The 23,255-nt window shown below is 40.8% G+C and overlaps 1 protein-coding gene across 2 annotated transcripts in view; it reads right to left on the bottom strand.

Annotated features, from left to right (window-relative positions):
* Window positions 1–23,255, bottom strand: part of SEL1L3 (SEL1L family member 3) — a 129,574-nt gene that overhangs the window by 9,674 nt on the left and 96,645 nt on the right. For both annotated transcript variants that reach the window (XM_043971344.1, XM_043971343.1), the window contains exons 15-20: window positions 17,074–17,250; window positions 15,434–15,561; window positions 14,524–14,607; window positions 6,140–6,230; window positions 5,939–6,023; window positions 5,115–5,224 (exon numbers count right to left, since the gene is read on the bottom strand). In XM_043971344.1, coding sequence (XP_043827279.1) covers window positions 5,115–5,224; window positions 5,939–6,023; window positions 6,140–6,230; window positions 14,524–14,607; window positions 15,434–15,561; window positions 17,074–17,250 — 675 coding nt within the window. The remainder of the gene's footprint in view (window positions 1–5,114; window positions 5,225–5,938; window positions 6,024–6,139; window positions 6,231–14,523; window positions 14,608–15,433; window positions 15,562–17,073; window positions 17,251–23,255) is intronic.

Genomic DNA, 23,255 nt, shown 5'->3' with positions numbered 1-23,255 from the left:
AGTAGGCTTTCATAGGGATGCTGAGCTCCATCTGCTCAGAAACTAGTCAACCGGAGGATTTGTCCTTTTCCTTCACTTTCTGAAAAGAGAACTAGCTGGAAATTTTGCCTTCATCACAGCAAAAGGGGCGAAAGATCACAACAAAGGCCAAGCCCATTATTTACTGATTATTCTTTGAGGCCCTTATCAGCAGGCTGGAAATCAAGCTCTGTATTTTCACATTTTGGTGGAGTCATATTCTAATACTAGGAATATTTTTAAGGCATAGGATAGCTGTACTTAACTTTCCTATTAATCACCATGGGTAAATTACTCCTTTAGGGCCTTTCTCTCTCCGGAAAGGCCTTTGCTCTGCTACTTGTTTTCAGGAAGCTTGGGAACAGTTCTGACCAGTTGTATTCTGGAGCCAGCTCATATGGATTGGTAAGCTGATTGTTAAATTTCCAGTGGCAACATTCACACTTCAGAAATTGGTAAATGCCTTAAATCAGGGATTATTTATTGTTTTGTTGATTGTCTAGGTTTAAGAAAAATTATGGGAAAAGTTAATAATGCAGATTAAATTTAAAGATGTGCTGTGCATGCATACACATATTTTATGGAAAGCCCGTTGTTAAACATTTACCAGCACACCCCTGGTTACACCCCTTTTAGATAGACTCCCTTCCCTTGAACAGGGAGGGTATGGAAGAATAACTGCTTTCTCATTCAGGAGCATCAGGGGCTAGAGCCTGTTGCAGACTTGGTCCCATAGCCCTGAAAGGGAAGGCACCAGTGGCCCCTGACTGAGGCCACCAGTTCCGGGTAAGTGATTTCTCCCTAGACCCAGGAGAGAGGCTGGGAGAATCTGTTTGTTGTTCACATCTAGGAGGGCACAATGTTTGCACAAAGAGGGAAGGAAAGAACCCAGCTTTAGGTGCCGATCCCTGGGTGTAGATGCGAAGGAAAGGCTTACTGATAGGTTGCTCATCAACTTCTTTTAAGGTCAAAGGTAGTGACAAGTTGTGGCTAATTAGAGGACTCTTGAAAACAGCTCTCCCCTCATAGGATCACAGAATCAACCTTGGAAGGGCCTTTCAAGGCCACCTTTTCCCACTCCCTCACTTTGCAGTAGCTACACTGAGGCCCAGAGAGGTTAAACAGCTCGCCCTGGGGTCACATTGGTGATAACTGACCAAGGCAGAATCTAAAACCAGGGCCCACATCCCATTCCTTAGGTCCAAGTGCTCACTCTTTTCAATATTTTAATGGAGCCACGACTTCATCAGTAGGTGTATTTCCCCTGATCCTTTGCATCACAGGCTATCTGAACCTCACTGTGGACAATTAAGGTCCATATCCATCTACAGATCTTCCCCAAAGAAGCCCCAAGCTCCACAACACTGGAAATTTTCCCTTTATTAAGTTATTCTTCTTAACTACAGGGCCTTCCCTTGGTTGATTGTTTCTAATTTATCCTGCATATAGCTTATTTGTTCACAGTAGTTTGGCAATTTCTCCTCCATGAGACTGAGCTCCGCAAGAGCAAGGATAGTCTTTTTACCTTTCTTTGTAATTTCGGTACTTAGCACAGGGCCTGGCGCATAGTAGGTACTTCATGTTTATTGAATCACTGACAGTGGTCTTCCTGTCTTCAGATTCTCTCGTCCTGCCTATGTGTCACAATTTTCTTTTAAAAACTGCTTTGAAGGGGGGCAGCTAGGTAGCACAGTGGATCAAGCACTGACCCTGGATTCAGGAGGACCTGAGTTCAAATGTAGCCTCAGACACTTGACACTTACTAGCTGTGTGACCTTGAGCAAGTCACTTAACCCCCACTGCCCCACCCAAAAGAAAAAAAAACTGCTTTGAACTCATCACCTCCTATTAAAAAAAAACATCCCTAGCTCCTATCTGTAGATGGGACAGCATTTAAATCCTTCAGCCCTCTACAACCTGATCTCTACATATTACCTCCCCCAAACTTCATCTTCTGCCACTCATCTACACAAATCCTTCATTCCAGCCAAATCCTGGTTCCTGACCCTTGTTCATTCTCCGTGCCTGGGAGGGATTCCTCTTCTCTTCTTCCCTATTTAACTAATCTGTCTTGCTCTTCCTTCAAACCCCAGCTCAGATCCTAATTCCTCCCTGGAACTTTCCCCACTCAGCCTGACTCTTTCTCTACAATGAGTAGCTCCTCAGAGTTCCTTACAGCACTTAGGATCCATCATGTATTTGGCCCCTGAGGGTTTGCTCAAGTACAAGAGCTGCAGAGTATGAGAAGGCATGGATGAGGCGGGGGCTGTACTAAGGAATGTCATCCCCATACAGAAGTCCCAGTATATAAGGATATGCAGCCTTAGATCCTTAGTTTTCTTTTCTGTGTATATGTCAATTTGGTTCAATAAGCATTAAAGACCTACTAAGTATAAGACGATGCTTTTTGTGTCCTCAACTAGATGGCAAGAAAAGGGACCATCCTTGCAACCCTAGAACCTGGCATGATGCTTATATATAAATATGGCAGGCACCCGATCCTGTATTTGTGGAGGATGATGAGCGAGTAATAAATAGCACTTCTTAGAGCACCTACTATGTGTCAGACACTATATTAGGAACTGGGGATAGGAAGACAAAAATGAAATAATTCCTGCTTACATTCTTTGGGGAGAGCAGCATTCCTTTCCATAAGTATATTAAAATAAAGTAATTTAGGGAAAGGACAACTTGAAGTTTAAGCTGCCTCCTGAAAGAAAGGGCTTCTGGGAGGTAGAGGTGAGGAGGGATTGCATTCCAAGCATGGAGGACAGGCAGTGAAGAGCAGGGAGATGCAGACAGGGACAAGGCTAAGTTTGGCCAGACTAGAGAGTGTGGGGAAGTGATTGATGCATAATGAGTCTAAAGGTAGGTTGGGACTAGGATGTAAAGGGCTTTAAAAGTCAAACTGAATAGGAAGCTAATAAATTTATTGAGCAGATGAGGGAAGGGGTCATATTGATGCTTCAGGAAAATCACTTTGGCAGCCGTATGGAGGACAGACTGGAGCGAGGAGGGACAAAGCAGGAAGGCTAATTGGGAGGCGAATGCAACACTCTAGGCCAGAAGAGACAAGGCTGTGAACTAATGTCCAGCTGTGTGGATGAGTGCAAGAGATATGGAGATAGAGTAAAAGTGGGAACTGATTAGATGTGTAGGACAAGGGAAAGTCAGGAGGTGAGGAGAAAGCTCTAGAATGATGATCTAACAAAAGAAACTTAGGAGTCCTTGGACAGGAAAGAGGAGAAAAAGCTGAAAAGTGCCTTGAAAATTCAGAGAAGGCAGAACATTCCTTGACCTCAAGGATGGTCAAATGAAGGTCAAGATGGTGAGACTGTGACATGTGGCTACAAGTCTCTGATCCTCCTGAGCTGGACAGCAGCCCTGATTTCAGCGGTCTGGCTCCTCTCTCCACCCACATTAGGCACAAGCTCGCCACAACTTAGCAGGTGTTGTACAAAGTTGCTTTCTGAGTTAAAGCTTTACTAGTCTGGTCCTAACATCGCCTGTTCTGTTCTGTTGTTTGTCATGACTTGCAGTGAATTGGATTTAAGTGAGGGAAGGCTGTGCAAAGTCATCAGCCTCACTCTCTCCTCCAGAGCTATCTGGGTCCGGTGACAAGCTGTACATCAGGACGACTGGAGATGACCCTGGATGTTTAAGGCAATTGGGGTTAAGTGACTTGCCCAGGTTCACACAGTCAGTATCTGAGATGACATTTGAATTCAGGTCCTCCCAACTTCAGGGTCAGTGCTCTACCCGATACTCCACCTAGCTGCCCCCTAACATCACCAGACCCACACTTTATGGCTTCCCAGCTTTGGCAGAGTTGCCAGAACTTGTGTTGCAGAGGCATAGATTTTGCAAACCAGTGTCGGATGGATATTGGAAAATAACAAAATCCTTTATTAACCTTCACCGTTAAAATGGTCGATACAAAAGGTCCTGTACAGCACAATCTATTGCTACCCCATAGGAAAAACAGATTCATATCCACTCAGGAAGCTAGGAGGCACAGTAGACAGAGTGCTGGACTTAGAGTCAGGAAGTCCTGAGTTTGAATCCTGGCTCAGAAACTCACTAGCCTTGTGACCCTGGGCAAGTCACTTAACCTCTCCTCATTAACTTACTCTCCTCATTCGTAAAGTGGGAATGATAAAGCTTCACAGAGTTGTTGAGGATCAAATGAGATATGCGTAAAGTGTTTTGCAAGCCCTAAAGTGCTATAAAGGGGCTGGCAATCACTGTCAATCCCTCTCATGTTCTACTTATTTTCCCGGGGCCCATGAACAAGAATTCAAGCTTGGGCCACTAAGGGAGAGCTGGGGTTATAAACAGAAAAGGGATAGGGGGAGGGTGTGAACAGGACTGAAGCTCTGGTTCAGTCGATGCTCTTTCCCTTTGCCAGCCAGGGCTAGAGGCAGCTGGAGGGAGAGAGAGCCAGCCAAGAGAGAGCCACACGACATTCCCCTCCCCGAGGGGAGCAGGTGCCCTCTATCTATAGCACAATTGAGCTAGCATAGCCCAGCACGCAGTGCCAGACAGAGCAAGGCACAATGAGACAAGGATGGATGGGGTCTGTGGTCCACTTTCCCCTTATTTCTGAGTTCCTAAATGGGTCCACAGGCTTCACTCGGTCTCAGTTTCAGTTCTAGCCTTGTGTTTATATAAATGTTCTCTTAGAAGCCAGCTCTAGGGACAGCACTAAATATAGAGATGCAACTGTACAAGTGACCAAGGTCAAAATGTTTTCTGTTAGAAAGTAAATTAAATCAACATTTTAGTAACTGCTGAGCAGATGCCCCCTCCCTCAGCCTCAGTCCTCCGGGAGCACTCACACGGGGAATATTTGTCACCATGGTCCCAGTTAATTTGCATATTTCACACACACACCCCCCAACCTGCCTTCCTCAAAAAAATAAGGGTCCCATTTCCTATGGCACTTGGAAATAAACTATCACCACCAATGCCACCGATGACAGCCAGGGGTGCATTCATGCAAGGGGACTACTGGCCGGAGCAGCAGTCCTCCTCATCTCCTTTGTGCATCATGATTTCAGGGACAGGGCATGGGACTCCGCCAGGTGTTTGTTTACCTGTGAGTCTCCATCCAGCGCAGCCTGGGCATACATCTGCACAGACAGCTCAAGGTCTTTTGATTGGTTCTGGTAGCCATAGTAGTAGAGGTCTCCCATCTTCAGATAAGCTTTGGGACAAGAAGAGATTCACTTACATGGTAGCTATGGACACCCTCACGTTGCAGTGACCTGCCAGTTCTTAAGAACAAGGCTTTTATGCATCCCAAGAAGGCACTTAAACAAATATTTGTGAATTGAATTGAATTGAATTGAATTGAATTGGGAAGAGTGAGAAAGCATTAGCACTTTCCCCCGTGCCTAATTACGAAGTCAAAATCCTTTCCCAAACTGTTTAGGATTTAAATCATTATCCTGAATGGGCCTGTGGTTGTCTTAAGAGTTCAGGCTCAAAGCCTGGGAATGGCAAGATTTCTCTTTGCCGCTGAAACTTAGCAACGTTCCCTAGCACACAGTAGGCATTTAATAAATGCTTGTTGAATTAATTTGTTGCTTAATACCCGAAATCTTGCTGCAGAAGTTTGACTCAGAAAAGCTTTTCTCTCCTATTGCAAAGCCATGTTTTAAGAGATAGCCTCCAAATAACTTTTTTTTTTTTTAAATTGGATTCTCCTCCTTTTTCACCAAAATGGTGAATCTGAGCACCTGTGCAGGTCTGGGAAAATCTGACTTTTAACCCTGATTTTCATCACAGAGTTCTTTCTTTTTCCTAATTTATTTTGAGAATCACTCACTTCACATAAAACAGTTAGATTTTTTTCTTGTCACCAAATGTTCTCATGGTTGTTAATGGCCCAGCTCAGCCGCAGTCTTCCTATACATACCAAATGCAGGGGCATCGATTTGGAAAACAGAGAAATTATAATATCTCCAAACACAGTTAACTCCCAGATATCTTCTCACCAGTTCCTAGTGGGGAAAAGGGTGAAGGAAGGCATGAATCCATCAATCAATGAGATTTGGGGAGATACAGTTTATTCCCCTTAACCTGAAATTAAGAATCTAGGAGGCTAGCGTTTACTTACTGGTCTCTCCTCACAGATATGGGCTAAATTTGTTTGTGACACTTCAATCCCAGTTTCTGCTGCTAAGACAGAATATAGCAGAGCTTCATGCCTAAAAATAGACAATTAATAATAAATTCCATGTAGTGGCTCTTACAAATATTCTGAGAGAATTTTATACTCAAACATAAGAGGGCACAGAATAAGCAGTTTTTAAAAAAAAACATGAAATCACGAGGTTTTTTTTTTAAATGAATACTGTAGATAAAAATACTGCATGAATTGATTTATTTTTCATCTTAAAAGGCTGAGTTCACAGATAAGGGTTTTGTGAACTAGCTGGTACAATGGCGCCCTCTACCGGCTAAATATATGTCCAGGAGGGGACTTCATTGTTCACACTCTTATATTCTAAAGATGCCCAGTGTTTTTTTGGAGCCTTCTACTTTGTGAGAGAACCCATTAAGGCTCATGATTCAGAACAAGCTCAGTGAAAGCTCAGTATTCAAGATGTTGGGAGTTTGACATTAGAATGTTAGCTCCTTGAGAATAGGGATTATTTTCATAATAAGTATGTATGTGTCTCTCTAGCACTTAACACAGTACCTTGCATGCAGTGGGTGCTTAATAAATGCTTGCTGATTGATCGATTTGCCAAACTATGATATGATTTGAAACTGGCCTCTAGCCACAGAGCCATTGTTTCTATACTTTATATTAAATCGGAGTGTTTTGCATGAAAAATTCCAAGCTCTTGAAACTATGGGTGGGGTAGAGAGGTAATAGAGAGAGCCCTAGGCTCAGAGTCTGTCTCTGCTCGGCTACTTGCTTTATGTATAACCTTGGGCAAGTTACAGGTTATCTCACACTCTGAGCCTTGATGGCCTCCCCTGTGAATGGGTCTAAAAGATGAGCACATTCTCCTTCACAGGATCAGACTAGAGGCATGTAAATCTCTTTGTGACTGCCAAGCACCATATAAATAGATTTCATTTATTATTAAAGACCAACTTTTCCAAAATATTCAAAGTGACTACTAGCAGGGTGGCACCAGGAAAGAAAAAACATAGATATTTGGAAGCCAAATGAGGACAGCAAAATCTGAATTCAGCTATGCTGCAGGTCATGGGCAGTGTGACTGCTGAGTGTGCCGATTAGATCACACTCCACTATACATAAGGCAGCAAAGCAATTAGCCATGGTGCATAGCGAGAAGAGACAGGGAAGCTCCCAGCAGGGTCAGTTTTCCAATACATTAAAACAATTTTTTTTCCTTAACAGCTGCAAAATCATTCACGTTATCTGCTTCCCAGAGGATTCAGAGGGTCACAGGCAAAATCCATGCCATGAAATGCCAAGAAATGGGAGCCTGAGGAGGGACAGATATTAGTTATAAACTATGATAAAGCTTTCATTCTAAAGGCCTTAAATTCCATGTCCTTCTGGGGTATGCTGGACTATGGGAACATAAGGGCTTCCTCAAAGACTGAGCCCTGGATCTGAGACCTCACTCTGATGTCCACAAGCCCTTCTACCTCTGGTGAGCCTCTTTCTTCTCTAGTTGTCTCCTTTATAAAATAGTGGCACTGGATGAGGTGACAAATTAGAATGCTTAACTTCTCTGAGTGTTGGACATCTCAGAAATGATGTTGATACTTGCTCTCTCTTCCTTTTTTTGTTTTGTTTGTTTGTTTTATTTTTGCAAAACAATGAGAGTTAAGTGACTTGCCCAGGGTCACACAGCTAGTAAGTGTCACATGTCTGAGGCCAGATTTGAACTCAGGTCCTCCTGACTCCAGGGCTGGTACTTTATCCATTGCACCACCTAGCTGCCTCCTTGTTATCTCTTCCTTACTGGACTGTGAGGGAAACATTATTAAGGGTATTCAGGGACAGCTAGGTGGTACAGTGGATAGAGCACCAGCCCAGGAGTCAGGAGGACCTGAGTTTAAATCTAGTCTCAGACGCTTGACACTTAGTAGCTGTGTGACCCTGGGCAAGTCACTTAACCCCTAATTGCCTCTCAGAGAGAGAGAGAGAGAGAGAGAGAGAGTGAGAGAGAGAGAGAGAATATCCATAGGCACCTCCTCTGAAGAGTTGCTCCAAGGTTTTGCATTGAGCCATACTATATTATCACCAACCACTACCAACCAGAATCTGGTTCATGGGATAAGATGATTAAATTTGTTCTATCTGGGGTGACAGGAGACCAGTCATTCTAAGACTACACACCTTAACCTTTACCCCTCCACCCCACTCCACTGCCCTGGTATGTTGATAATGCCACACCGTCCCCTGCTCCAAGGACAAAGTTAAAGACCTGATGAACTTTAAAGATTGAGTTTCATATTAAAGGCCCTTAATACAAATCACTACTCAAGCGCTAAAGGTTTCTTCAGGAAAATAATAATAGCAAAATAAATAGCTGGGCTCTTTCAAAAGTTTCCGGTTAAAAATACTCGTTATTTAAAAGTATTTCTAGAAGGGGGAGGATTAGGTGATGGCAATGGATATGTTTATCCTGGAGAAAACACTTAGATGAGATATGGGAGCCATCTCCAAGTGGGCTGCCACATGGGAGAGAGATGAGAGCTTCCTTTTGTGCCTCTGAAGGACAAAACTGGAAACAATGAATGGGAGGCCAATTTTGCCTTGATAGAAAGAAAAACAACCTAACAGAGATGTTCAAAAGTGGAATGGATCACTGTGGGGAGCGATGGGTTCTCTCTATCCTTGGAGGCTTCATTGGTATATTGGAGAGGGGATTCATGTTCAGATGCAAGTTGGGCTAAATAACTTCTGAGGTCCTTTTCTAATAATAATAATAACAACAACAATAATAAAGACCAGTTAACGTTCATATGGTGCATTTGTGTTTGCAAGGTGCTATACCTGTCTTAATATGTCATTTGGTCCTCATAACAACCCCATGAGGTAGATGCTGTTATTCTGAGGCAGACAGGTTAAGTGATTTGCCCAGTGTCATATACAGCTAGTAAGTATCTGATGCTAGATTTGAACTCAGGTCTCCCTGCTGCTCTATCCACTGTGCCACCTAGTTACCATTAACCTGTGAGTCTGTGAAATTTCATAGCTTAGACAGCAAAAACTCTTTTTGATGAGCACTATAAGCAGATTGTAACAATATCCCTCCCCTCCTGCTCAAAATTAGTGTCAACTGAGGAGCTGGAAAAAACCCAGAGACTTTTCCATAGCCAAAATTTATGTAGAACTTTCCCCCAAATGCCTGCACACTCTGATTCTGACACCTTCAATTTTCACAGGATAAAACAACAATGACAAGGGTCGGGGTGGGGCAGGGATTAGTCCTTTTCTCAGAGTCACAAAGCAAAGCAGGATAGACAGAGAGACAGGATTAGAAATCACAATCCAGGAGATCCAAGTCATCGCATAACTACTGAGACACTCTGTTTCTCTAAAAATAATACCTTCATGTTTGTAAAGTACCTAATCTCTACAACTGCCCAGACACAGCTAGAACAAGCAGTATCATCTCTAGTTTTTGTAGCTGGAGAAACTGAGGCTCAGTAACGTTAAATGACTTGTTCAAGGACACACGGTTCATAACTGGCAAAGCTAGGACTTGGGTCTCTTGACTCCTACTTCAGTGGCTTTTAATTTTAATTAATATTGTTGCAGTGAAAACACACACACACACACACACACACACACACACACACCCATTCCCAAAGCCTTGTAAAGCATTCAGAAGTAGCCAGAGAATATTACAATTTTTTATCATTTGACCATGTTTGAAGAGAAGCTGTACAGGGATGAACCAGAGGATCCTAGATAGAGTGTTGGAAGGAAACTTTGGAGGCAACTGAGTTCATGCTTTTAATTTTACATATTAGGAAACTGAGGCCCAGAAAGGTTCAACAACTTTCCCAAGGTCACACAGATGAGGAATGGCAGAACTAGGATTTGAACCCAGGTCCTCTGATTCTTTTTCTTTCTTTCTTCCTCTTTTTTTCTTTTGTAGGGCAATGAGGGTTAAGTGACTTGCCCAGGGTGACACAGCTAGTAAATGTCAAGTGTCTGAGGCTGGATTTGAACTCAGGTTCTCCTGAATCCAGGGCCAGTGCTTTATCCACTGTACTACCTAGATGTCCCTGTCCCCTTTCTTTAAAAACAAACAAACAAAAAACAACCTTTAGACTATTCCCTGTTCTGCCCATGCCTAGGACAGGGACTGAGATGGACATCAGGTCAATTAAAGTCTAGCATACACTATGCATGCAACAAGGTGCATCTTTTTCACCTGGAACTCAGTGGATCAATTCGTTTTGCCATAAATGTGACATCCTCTTAGGTTAAGTAACCTAAACAAAAGAAAAAAGACTGAATAACTCCCAGATAAGACACATGTAAAAGGAAGAAAGGGTGAGATTAAACATGACAGCCTGACTGCTGGCCCTTTCCTGGACAATTTCCTGAGATGCCCAAAGATGACCTCGGGTGCTCTGACATTGTCTTCCATACTATGCCAACACAGCATAGCAAGAAGCTCATGTTCCCTTTTTAAACGATTCTAAAGGAGTTCTGGAATGACCTAGGAAAATATGCATTCATTGAACTGACACACATAAGTTGAAAGTAATGTCCAAAATAAATCTCCTCATAAACTAGGAAAAGAGAAAAGGAGGAGGTGGTACTGAAAGTTGGTTCACTGCAGCTCTGCAAATTATATTAAAAATGGCCAACTATGAAAAATCACAACATGTTATGGAAGAAAAGAAGGATATTTTCTATATTCTGCATGGGGAAGGGAAATGGGTTTTGGAAATCTGGAAGATGCAAAAACACATCCCCAAAATATTTTCATATGGTAAGCATTTTCCTTCTGAGATAGAGGATAATGTTTCCTTCCTTTTGGCACTGAAAGTCTTTAAATCCGGGCTGAAGCTTATATTTAAAAAACCCATTAGGCTCATCAGTGATTTCGCTACGCAACCCAAAAACCATGCAAAGTGCATCCGGGCCTCTGAAAAATCCATGAGCTGTCAGATTACTGTGAGACGGAGAAAGCAAACAAATTTTGATTTGATGTCAACTAACAGATTTTTAAAAGTGATACTTAAAAGTGAAATTCTGCATGATGTCAAGCCATTTAAATTCAGAAAATGAAAGAAAGAACCCAATGCTATTAATAAAGAAGAAAAACGCTCCCTGTAGACAAAAATAAAATATGGCCTACAACTAGGACTATTTTACAAATATGCTTTCCTTTAAGAGAACCCCAAATATGAAAATTCTGACTTACAAAGCCGATAAAAGCAGGCATGTTTATTTCTACCTAAGCGTTTCCTCAAAGACCATTAACTAGTTGACCAACAAGCTGGCTATAGGGCATAAAAATGTCAAGTAAAAATTGAGCTACTACAGCCCTGGAAATAATAAGGTATATCCACAGGGAAAATAGGATTTGCCTTACAAAAGTTCTTAACGAGGGGCAGCTAGGTGACTCAGTGGATAGAACACTGGCCCTGGATTCAGGAGGACCTGAGTTCAAATCTGGCCTCAGACACTTAATACTTACTAGCTGTGTGACCCTGGGCAAGTCACTTAACCCCAATTGCCCCGCCCCCACCAAAAGTTCTTAACAATCAACTTTCTGTTGTATAAAGTGAGGCACACCCATACTGTATACTGTGTATATTTAAATGTAACCCTATATAGGGTTGGGGGCAGTTCAGTCTTGCAGTTATCCTCAACATCTATCACACTGACAAGCCTTCATAAGCTATTCTTTTCTTAAAAATATCCTGGTGACCAGTCTCCAGGCACTGTGACCTCCAGTAGCCCCAAAAGGAAAATTATCCATCATTTGAGTTACATTTAACTTTTGAGTTAATGGTCTTACTGGAGCCTAGTTTGCTTTGAGCTGGTCTGATTTCTTTCATGGTCTATTTCTATCATGGTCTACGGGACCATGTTAATTTGCATAGCTATTTTCATTTTTACTGGAATGTCTAAATTTAAGCAATAAACCAGCTTAAAATGGTTTTGCTTAGGAGGAAATTGTGATAGAGAGTTGGGATATGGATTTGAAAGAGGCAAAGATTCAGGGGCAGCTATGTGGCGCAGTGGATAAAGCACTGGCCCTGGAGTCAGGAGTACCTGAGTTCAAATCCAGCCTCAGACACTTAACACTTACTAGTTGTGTGACCCTGGGCAAGTCACTTAACTCCAATTGCCTCACTAAAAAAAAAAAAAAGAAAGAAAGAAAGAGGCAAAGATTCAAATAATAACAAAATATTTACACGATGCTTTCTAGTCTGACAAAGGGCTTTAGCATACATGGGGTGGGGGGGCAACGTGACATGATGAACTTGGAATTAGAGACCTGGGGTTTGAATTCTGGCTCTTAACATTTAATAGCTGCATGACCAACAGAAAAGTCAATTCATTTCATGGAGCCTCAGCCTCCTTACCTGTAAGATGGAGATAATAATCTTCCTGTTACATAGCTCCCAGAGATGCTAGGAGGCATGGCTTTACAAGCCTTCAAGCAGTGTCTAAATGTGAACTATGTGACCCGTTCTGTACCATCTCATCTGCAAGGAGATCCCTCCATGTGTAAAAGCAAAAGGTGGCAAAGTGGCAAGTTGTGTGTATAAGTGATCATCTGCAGAGTCTGACACCAAGCAGCTCAGGAAGAAGACTTATAATGCTAAAAAAGAGAGGACAGCCTTCTCGCATGGCAAGTTAAGAATGAGTCTTGGTCATGCCGGGCTCCTTGTCACCTGAGAAGATGGGATGGACTTCATGGAAGGTCAAGATTTAAGTTGTCCATCTGCCCATCTGTGTCCTCCTTGGCAACCTGGATAGGACAGCCTTTCCCAACCTGCCTCCCTGGCCATAGGATGAAGAAGAGTATGACTTGAGGTTATGCCGATAATGCTCAGGTCTACTTATCTAGCCTTAACCTCTCTCCTAACCTCTAGAATCATATCTCCATCTACCTAATGGACAACTGCAACTGGATGTCCTGGAGACTTCTTAAACTTAACATGTCCAAAACTGAACTCAATATCTTTCCCCTAAGCCGCCTCTTCTTCCTATTTTTCCTATTACTATCAAGGAAACTATCATCTTCCCAGTTATCTGGGCTTACAACCTTGGCATCATTCTGGACCCTTCACTCTCTCACCCCCATAGTTAATCATGTGCCAATTTCACTCTTCCTTCTAACATCCCTTGTATATGCCCCTTCTCTCCTCTCATACTGCCACCCCCCCTCACCAACTCACATTTGGATTATTGAATCTAGCCAGCTGGTTGGCCTTCAGACCTCAAGACTCCCCCAACTCCAGTTCATCCTCCATTCAGCTGTCAAAGTGATCTCATATCACAAGCCCGACCCTGTCCTCTCCCTAGTCAATAAACTCTAGTTGTTCCCTAACACCTCCAGGATCAAATACAAATAAATGACTTTCAAAGCCCCGTATAATCTCCCCCCTCCTACCTTCCTAGTCTTTTTTTGGGGGGGGGGCAGGGCAATGAGGGTTAAGTGACTTGCCCAGGGTCACACAGCTAGTAAGTGTCAAGTGTCTGAGGCTGGATTTAAACTCAGGTCCTCCTGAATCCAGGGCCGGTGCTTCATCCACTGTGCTACCTAGCTGCCCCTCTCCCTAGTCTTTTTACAATGTACTCTTCCAAAAGGACTCTGTAATCCAGTGACACCAGCTGCTGTGCTCTTCCTTGCACCAAGAACTCCATCCTGGCTCCTATTTCCGGTACGCTTTCCCTCTTGATCTCTGCCCCCTTGGCTTTCTTCAAGTCCCAGTCAGAACCCTCCTTTAACAAGAAGCCTCTCCTGATACCTCCTGACCTCTGGGATTTATCAGTTTATCCTGCAGATAGGCTTTTGCTACATAGCTGTTTGCATGTTGTCTCTCACATTAGAAGGTGAACTCCTTCAGAAAAGGTACTAATTTTGCCTTTCTTTGTATCTCCAGCACTTAGTACAATGCTTGGCACACAATAAATGCTTCCTAACTTGACTTAAATTCCCTGTATATAAGGGTAACCTTGATTCAGAACCCCTAGGACAATACAAAATGCTCAGTTATCTACAGAAATGGGATGCAGGAGGAGATGTGGGGGAACTAAAATGTTAATGTATCTGTGTTTCTTAGTCTGATGAAGGTGAAGTTTTCCCTCAGTGTAATAGTTCTCTTGTATAATTAAAACTAGAAATACTATTTCTCAATCAAAAGCCAATTAGCCTCTGAAATGCTGCCATTATTGGGAGTCCATAACTTTCCTGCATTCTTCTGGGTTTAAAAAATGTGTTTCTTAAAGCTGCAGAAACTAATTGAAAAACACAAACAAATTAAAGAGGTGCAAACATTGGTATTCAGCTGGTGTTTCAAGCTTACCATGACATGTCCAGGTAGGCATTGAGAGCTTTCCGAATGACGTGCCCCAAATAGCCATTTTTTTCTGCAACATGTTTTGCCCAACTATAAAAGACAGGGGGATAGCAAATATCAAAACCACTGCAAATTAAATTAGGTGGAAATAATTATCTTTTTTTTTGCATATGAGCTCTACAAATCCCATTTGGGGAATATTTTGCTTGTTAGAATTTTTACATAGCAACAAATCACAACTGAATGTCAAGAAGAAAAATGATGATACATTTTTTAGAGCTTTGTAGTGACTGTTCTTTCTCATAAATGCTTACAAATGAAATAGTAGAGGACAGGTACAGATGGTCAATTCTTGATTATTTATGCTAAAGAAGGACAAGTATAGTATGCAGAAATAAGGTGATTTTTTTTTACTTTTCATGAATGTCATTTACCCATGATATGCATATCATTACCCATTTCCATTACTACATATGAAAATGCCTCTGTAAAGTTGGCAGGGTCTTTGTTCCTGTTTCTGAACAAAAGTTATTTGAAGAGGTGCTTAAATTCACCTTGCATATTGACTTCCCTTCCAATAAATGAAATTGATAATAGAATCTAAAAACCTCATTTTCACCTGCTATTCCTATCACCTCTTTGTTAAAATGGGCTCGCTTTTTAGCATCTAGCTAAGTTTTATTTTCTTTGACCAGAATAAAAGGTCCAGCTAACTTATAAGCTAGATAATCAGTTGCCAGATAATTAAGAGATGATGAATTCCAAATAAGGTAAGTCTTGGTGTAAAAGTGATTTCCCAAGGAGAAATGTCAAGAATTCCCAAGATACCACTTCCCAGAACATGTTTCCCCATTCCCTCAGTTGCTGTTGCTTTGATAAATGTCTCTTCCACATAGAACTTTTCATGGTTTCTTACACAACGGCTTTCTCAGGGTCTCTAGGAAAAGTCTCCAAATTGCCCGTCATATAGTATAGGGAACACCACAAGGTTCCTTCGATGTGCCCTCCTTGTGCAGCCTTATGGAAATATTCACCAGCTAATGTCTGTAAAGAAACAGATAAAGATGTCAGCCTGCCTAATAAAGAGTTCTCTTTTCCATGTTCTTTTTCTCTCTCTGCTGAGCTTCTTTCAGAAGTGCCAAGATAGCGAGGTACCTTGAGACTGATTTTATCACAGACTCATAACTCCAAATGCCTTAAAGAAAACAAAGACAGGACAAGCAGTTCTAGAAGATGCAAGCCCTGTGAAGAAGGGCTTCTGTCTGACAAGTGACAGCCTACTCCAGTTAATCCAGGGATCAAGCTAGCCAGTAAATAAGTCTGTTCATCACACATAAGCACACTACAAGTCACTTCGGGTGAAAAAATCTACTCGGTTGATTTTCCTAATCCCTCCCTCCAAACACATACACAAAATTTTAATTTATTTTAGGAGATATGAGAACTAGAATATAATTAGCAATATAAGTGTCATGTATTTAGATGTGTAGGAGGGTTATTAAGCATGCATAATGAACAAAAATACATACGGGGCTTCCCAAAAGTCTGAGCACAGTTTCAAGCTATTAAAGCTTAAAACTTATTTAAACTATTGAAGCTCGAAACTGCACTAAGGCTTTTGGGACAGTCTGTATGTAGGGGTTTTTTGTTTTTATTTTTTGGTGGGCAATGCTGCCCAAAAATAATCTTTTTTTTTTTTTTTTTGCAAGACAATGAGGGCTAAGTGACTTGCCCAGGGTCACACAGCTAGTAGTGTTAAGTGTCTGAGGTTGGATTTGAACTCAGGTCCTCCAGAATCCAGCACTGGTGCTTTATCCACTGTACCACCTAGCTGCCCCTGAGTGTCTTCTGTATCATCATTTAGAATGTGTACTACACAATATAGTTCCTAATTAACTACTGCTACATACTATTTTGAATTATTTCATCTTAGTCTTATTGTTTCAGCTAAACTTGAAAGCCTTTGGGGCAAGGACCATACACTTAACCATCTAAACCTCCTCAGATGCATCTGGAAATGCTGGGCACTTAGAAGACACTCAACAAATATTTGATTCTGCCTAGAATTCATGGCCACAACAAAGTTTTTCTCTCTCTAGACTATCTTGTATGTTTCCCCTTTTCAGGATAATGAAAAATGTATAATTGAAGTTGTATCCACTTATGCCTGAGTGACTAGGAAACAGAACAAAATTAAGGGCTCAACTTAAAAAAAATTAACTCAGTCTGGGTGTCTGGCCATATCTACTTCACTGGCTCCTTCACTGGTTTTTGGTTTTACTTGTCCTTTTTCATATATGTTTTAATTTTATGGATTTCCCCAAGTCTACTGGGGAAACAGATTGGTTTAAAAAAAAAAAAAGGTTTTGGGCAGCTAGGTGGTACAGTGGATAAAGCACCGGCCCTGGATTCAGGAGGACCTGAGTTCAAATCTAACCTCAGACACTTGACACTTACTAGCTGTGTGACCTTGGGCAAGTCACGTAACCCTCATTGCCCTGCCCAAAAAAAAAAAAAAAAAAGGTTTCACCAGTGGTTCCATGAAGTCTTACTCACTTGGTTCCTTCCAGAAACCCCCGGGAAAATGCCATCTAGATAAAGGACTCCAAGATTGTACGAGGCGTCTGGATTCCCCATTTCTTCTGCTTTTAGCCAGTATTTTGCTGCTTTGACATAGTTTCTCCTAAATTTGTGGTAATACCATCCTAAGCCATTCACTGCCTGATGTAATCCCTGCATTTTGGGGGAAAAAATAGAAATTATTCTTCCTAGAAAACAAAGTTTAAAAAGTAATAAAACATATGAGTACTCTGCACAAATCTAATACCTGTGGGAGCTTCTACTGTTACATTTTTCTTCTTTTTTAATATTTTTTATTAATGTATTATTTTATTTAAATTTTTTTCCAATTACATGTAAAGATATTTTTTTGAGTTCCAAATTTTTTCTCCCATCTTCCCTTCACTCCCCACTCCCAAAGCCAGCAAGCAATCGGATATAGGTTATACATTTTTTTTTTTTAGTGAGGCAGTTGGGGTTAAGTGACTTGCCCAGGGTCACACAGCTAGTAAGTGTTAAGTGTCTGAGGCCAGATTTGAACTCGGGTACTCCTGACTCCAGGGCCAGTGCTCTATACACTGCGCCATCTAGCTCATGTTGTAACAGAGGAACCCGAACAAAAGGGGGGAAAATGAAAGAAAGAATAAACAACATACTGTTACTTTTTTAGGGGCAGATGGGTCATTTATGCAGACCTTAAAATTACTCATCAAGGTATCCCCAACATCCCTAACCATGTTGGCTTTTATGAAGCAGTTGCTATGATTTCTATCATCTTAACAATGATTCCAGGGCCAAATTTATCACTCATTTCCCAAGCTCTGATGATCTTAGGGACTTTGAAGGGCAACATTCTACTATATGTGGAAAAGATCAGGGTAGGTAAGCATAAGTAACAGGAATTTCTGAACAGCCCCAGAAGTATGTGAGGCATATGGGGCCGTGATGTTTGAACTCTGCCCTAGCTTAAGGAGGTGGACAGTGGATCTGTTTGGTTATTCTGCTGTAAACAATGAAATCACCACAGCAGGAAATTGCCATGACTTCCTACTTACAAGTAAAGACCATCTGTGACTACTGAGTCTTTCCAGCTTTGACAGCTAGTTCAAAGCCTCAGCAAGGAGGAAGCATGTAAGAAAAGAAGGGAAGACTTAGGAAGGTAAGAAGAGATTGTCAACAAAAAAGTGATTGAACCTGAAAGGGGCCAACTTTAGAGACTCAAGTGCTGGAGATAGATATTAACTTGGGAGAGAGCCACCCAGTAAACAGTGACTTGTAATGAGTCCTCTTGCTCTTTTTAAATTTTTAAAATCTAAAATTTTAATTAATTAATTAATTTTTGGTGGGACAATGAGGGTTAAGTGACTTGTCCAGGGTCATACAGCTAGTAAGTGTCAAGTGTCTGAGGCCGGATTTGAACTCAGGTCCTCCTGAATCCAGGGCCAGTGCTCTATCCACTGTACCATCTAGCTGTACCACTCCCTTGCTCTTTTTGGATGAAATCCCTCTACATTTTTCATATCCTTGCTCTTTCTCACATCCTTTACCCTCTTCCTCCTCCAAGGTCTCAAAAAAACCCATCTGATATTAGAGCTACTGCTCTAAAAAGGATTATGAGAGAATTTCTACTAAAGTGGCTTCTTAACCTTTTCATGTATGTGTGTGTCACAGACCCATTTGGTAGTCTGGTGAAGTTTCTGGACCCCCTCCTCAGAAGAATGTGTTGTTGTTGGTGGTTTTTTTATTTTCAAAAGAATGTTTTTCAATGCATAAAATAAAACACATAGGAATACAAAGGAAGTCAACCATGTTAAAATATAGTTCTCATAATATTTTTTAAATGTCACCTGGTACTAAAAGGACTTAGGACCAACAGCACAATAAGTCACAGTTCTTTGTGCCGACAGTGTCTCTTTGCATGGTGTTCTCCAGTGAAAAAGAGGTTCTTTGAGGGCAAGAACTATTTTTGGTTTTGGTTTTGTATATCCAGGACCAGTGTAGTGCCTTACCCAGAGTAAGCACCTCATAAATGCTCTTTGGATTGATTTGAATGATGTAGTGGAAAGTATTGAACCTGGATTTAGTATTCCAGGGTCCTCAGTCCTGGTTCTGCCACTTACCAGCTATGTAACTTCAGGCAAATCACTTAAAATTGTTTGACTCTTGGTTGTCTCCCCTGCAAAATGGAAACAACAGTCCTTGCAGGGTCTACCTAAAGGTAAGATGTTAGACTAGATAATTTGTCATGTACCTTGCAACTCTAAGACTCTAGGATTCTATGCGATATGATATTATATTCATTGTAAAGTGCTATATAAATGTACATTATTATCAATATTGTTGTTGACTGATAGATAGGCTAAGTGTGATGAAATAATGGGATTTAGCAGATACTCAAAGACCCACCTGGAGATTAATCTAGACTGATTGAATCAAGTGAGAGTGATTGACAAGTAGGCTGATTAGCCTACTTCAAGTTAACTGGATTGTAATCACACCTGGCTAGCCCTTAAGAAGGTATTGTTCTCAGAAGCTAGACTGTGAACTCAACTTGAGAACACTTTCAAAACCAATGGATTTGGATGACAACAACCAATCAGCTTGAAGTGGTGTGTAAGGACCACCTCTGTTCCAGATCTATAAAAAGCTTCCACAATCAGCTTGCTGGAGAGTTCCTGATTAAAGCAGGCTCCTGGAGGAGGACTTGAGGAAGAACCCAACCAGGCTGGAACTCTAGGCTAGGTAGGACTTCTTTTTCTTAACTTTCTGAACTCCTTGTGAATATCTGTATGCTTTAATAAATGTTTAATGCCCAAAGACTGGTGCTGAATCTTCTAATTCAAGGCAATAACACAACATAGATTTTAAATATCACATAAGTACACTATCAAAATGGAATAGATACAAGGGAGCCAAGGTGGTAGAGTTGAGGCAGCAACCCAGCTGAACTCCCCAAACATTCCTCTCCAAACAGCCTTAAAATAAGGTGTCAAATTGATTTCAGGAGCTGCATAGCCAACAAAAGCTTGAGATGAGACCTTTTTTTCTAGCCCAAGACAACTTAGGAGTCTGGCAGGAGAGGTCTGTGATGCAGGCGTGGGGGTCAGCCTGGAGAGGGTGAAATAGAAATAATCCACAGATTACCTACTAAAAGAGATTCCAAAAAACAAAATCCCAGAATATTATCACTAAATTCCAGAGTTCCAAGGTCAAGAAGAAAATATTGCAAAGAGCCAGGAAGAAAGAATTCAAATACCACAGAGTCACAATCAGGATTACACAAGATTTAGCTGCTTGCATACTGAAGGAGCAGAGACCTTAGTACATAATAATCTGGAAGGCAAAGGAGCTAGGAATACAACCAATAATAACCTACCCAGCAAAACTGAGTATAATCCATTGTGTGGGGGGAGGGGAAGGGGGGGAATGGATATTTAATGAAATGGAGGACTTAGAAGAACTGCAGTTGAAAAGATCACAGCTGAATAGAAAATCTGACATCCAAGGGGGCAGCTAGGTGGCACAGTGGATAAAGCACCGGCCCTGGATTCAGGAGTACCTGAGTTCAAATCCAGCTTCAGACATTTGACAGTTAACTAGCTGTGTGACCCTAAGGAAGTCACTTAACCCTCATTGCCCCCCCCCAATCTACTTTACCCAACAGAGAAATAGGAGGGGAAGGGGATAAGAGAAAGCAGGAGGGTGATAAAAGGGAGGGCAGATTAAGGGAGACAGTGGTCAGAAGCAAAACAGACTTTTGAGGAGAGACATGGTAAAGAGAGAGAGAGAGAGAAATGGAGAGAAATACACAATTAGTCATCATAACTGTGAATGTAACTGAGATGAACTTGCCCATAAAATGGATGTAGATCACAGAATGGATTAAAAACTAGTCCCCAACAATATGGTTATAAGAAACACACGTGAAACAAAAAGACACATACACAATTAAAATAAGAGGCCAGAGCAGAGTCTTTTATGCTTTAGCTGAGGTAAAAAAGGCAGAGGTAGCAATCATGATCTCAGACAAAGCAAAAGCAAAAATAGACCTAAATAAAAGATAATCAGAGAAATTACATTTTGCTAAAAGGTACCAGACACTAGATAATATATAAATAATATAGATAGATAATATATTAAAAGATTACAGCAAGTTTCTATGATAAAGGCCTCATTTCTCAAATATATAGGAAGCTGAGTCAAATATATAAAAACAAGAACCATTCTCCAATTGATTAATGGTCAAAGGATATGAATAAGCAGTTTTCAGAAAAAGAAATCAAAACTCTGTAGTTATATAAAAATGTTCAAAATCACTACTGACTAGAGAAATGACAAATTAAAACAACTCTGAGGTACCACTTCATACCTATCAGATTGGCTAACATGACAGATAATGAAAGTGACAGATGTTGGAGGGAATGTAGAAAAATAAGGACACTAATACACTGTTGGTAAGTTGTGAATTGCTCCACTCATTCAGGAGAACAAGTTGGAACTATGTCCATAGGGCTATAAAACTGTGTGTACCTTTTTACCCAGCAATACCTCTACTAGATCTGTATCCCAAAGAGATCAAAGAAAAAGGAAAAGGACCTATATGTACAAAACAATTTATTGCAGCTTTTTGTTTTGGCAAAGAATTGGAAAGTGAGGGGATGCCCATCAATTGGGAAATGGCTGAAGAAGTTGTAGTATATGATTGTGATAGAATACTATTTTGCTATAAGAAATGACAAGCGGGATGGTTTTAGAAAAACCTAGTAAGACCTATATGAATTAATGCAGAGTGAAGGGAGCAGAACCAGGAGATCATTGTACATCATAACAACAATATCTTAATGATGATCAACTGTGAAAGACTTACTCTGATCATACAATGAACCAAGATAATTCTGAAGGATTCAGGATGAAAAATGCTATCTACCTCCAGATTAAAAAACTAAATTCTGAGTACAAATTGAGGTATATTTTTTTCACTTTATTTTTCTTGCTTTGGGCGGGGGGGACTTGGCTAACACAGAAATATGTTTTGTATAATTTTACATGTATAATTGATGTCATGTTACTTGCCTTTTCAAAAGGTGTGGGAGGGGCTAGAGGGAGAGAAAATTTGGAACGCAAGTTTTTTTAAATGTTAAAATAAATAATAAAATTGAAAAAATAGAGTAGATAAACATTCCTTATTGAAAAATAGGGCAGCAACCTTGGCTTTGTTTGACTTTTTTTTTGTTTTTTTTTTGTGGGGCAATGGGGGTTAAGTGACTTGCCCAGGGTCACAAAGCTAGTAAGTGTCAAGTGTCTGAGGCCGGATTTGAACTCAGGTACTCCTGAATCCAGGGCCAGTGCTTTATTCACTGTGCTACCTAGCCGCCCCTTGTTTGACGTTTTTTACAACAGTCTAAGCATTGACTCAAACCTCTCCAGGTTTCCCATTTACAAAAAAGAAAATAAGGTCATTAACTGATGCTTAAGGACATAGCAAAATATCCCAGACAATGCATTTGGAATCATAACCCCCAAATTTACATAGTCTAAGGAAGTATCAAATCATGACTTTTAAAAGGCAATAATTGCTATTTTAAGCATTAAATCATAATGAAAGATAATTGTAAAATTATTGTAAAAGATGACTAGAAAATAAAATAGTCATGTATCAAGAGCAAGGGATAACAGAGGGCCAACTCATGTGTTACATTAATACCTTTATAACATTAAGGGATCTAATAAAAGGTCTATTAGAAGGCCCTACCCTATGAGTATGTATAGATAGATTATAATATGTCCCATTGGTGGGTGTACCCTCATTAGTGAGAACACATATTCTTTGAAGGGTTGAAGTGTTTATTCCTTCTGCTATAGATCAGGGAAGCCCAGAGAAGATAAACAGTATCCAGGAGATAGGAGTGGTAAACAGTTAAAATGTTCAGAGAGTTCAAGGAGAATGAGACCTGAAAAAAAGTCATCAGCTTTAGTAAATGATCTGTTTCATAGTAGAAAGTTGGCTTCTTCAGAGGTAGGGCTCTAATTTTATCAGTCAGAAGGTGGGCTCTCTATTGATGAATTATTTTTCCAACTATCCAACATTAAGTAGAAGCAATGCCTATATAATTGAAATATATTTCTCAGAGTATTATGTAAAGATATATTGGTTTTAAAAATTTAAACAAACATAGTCC

Source organism: Dromiciops gliroides, chromosome 6, assembly GCF_019393635.1.
Source record: "Dromiciops gliroides isolate mDroGli1 chromosome 6, mDroGli1.pri, whole genome shotgun sequence".
In the NCBI taxonomy this organism is placed as follows: Eukaryota; Metazoa; Chordata; class Mammalia; order Microbiotheria; family Microbiotheriidae; genus Dromiciops; species Dromiciops gliroides.
The sequence above is the reverse complement of the archived record's forward strand: the minus strand, read 5'-3'. Positions and strand labels throughout refer to the sequence as shown.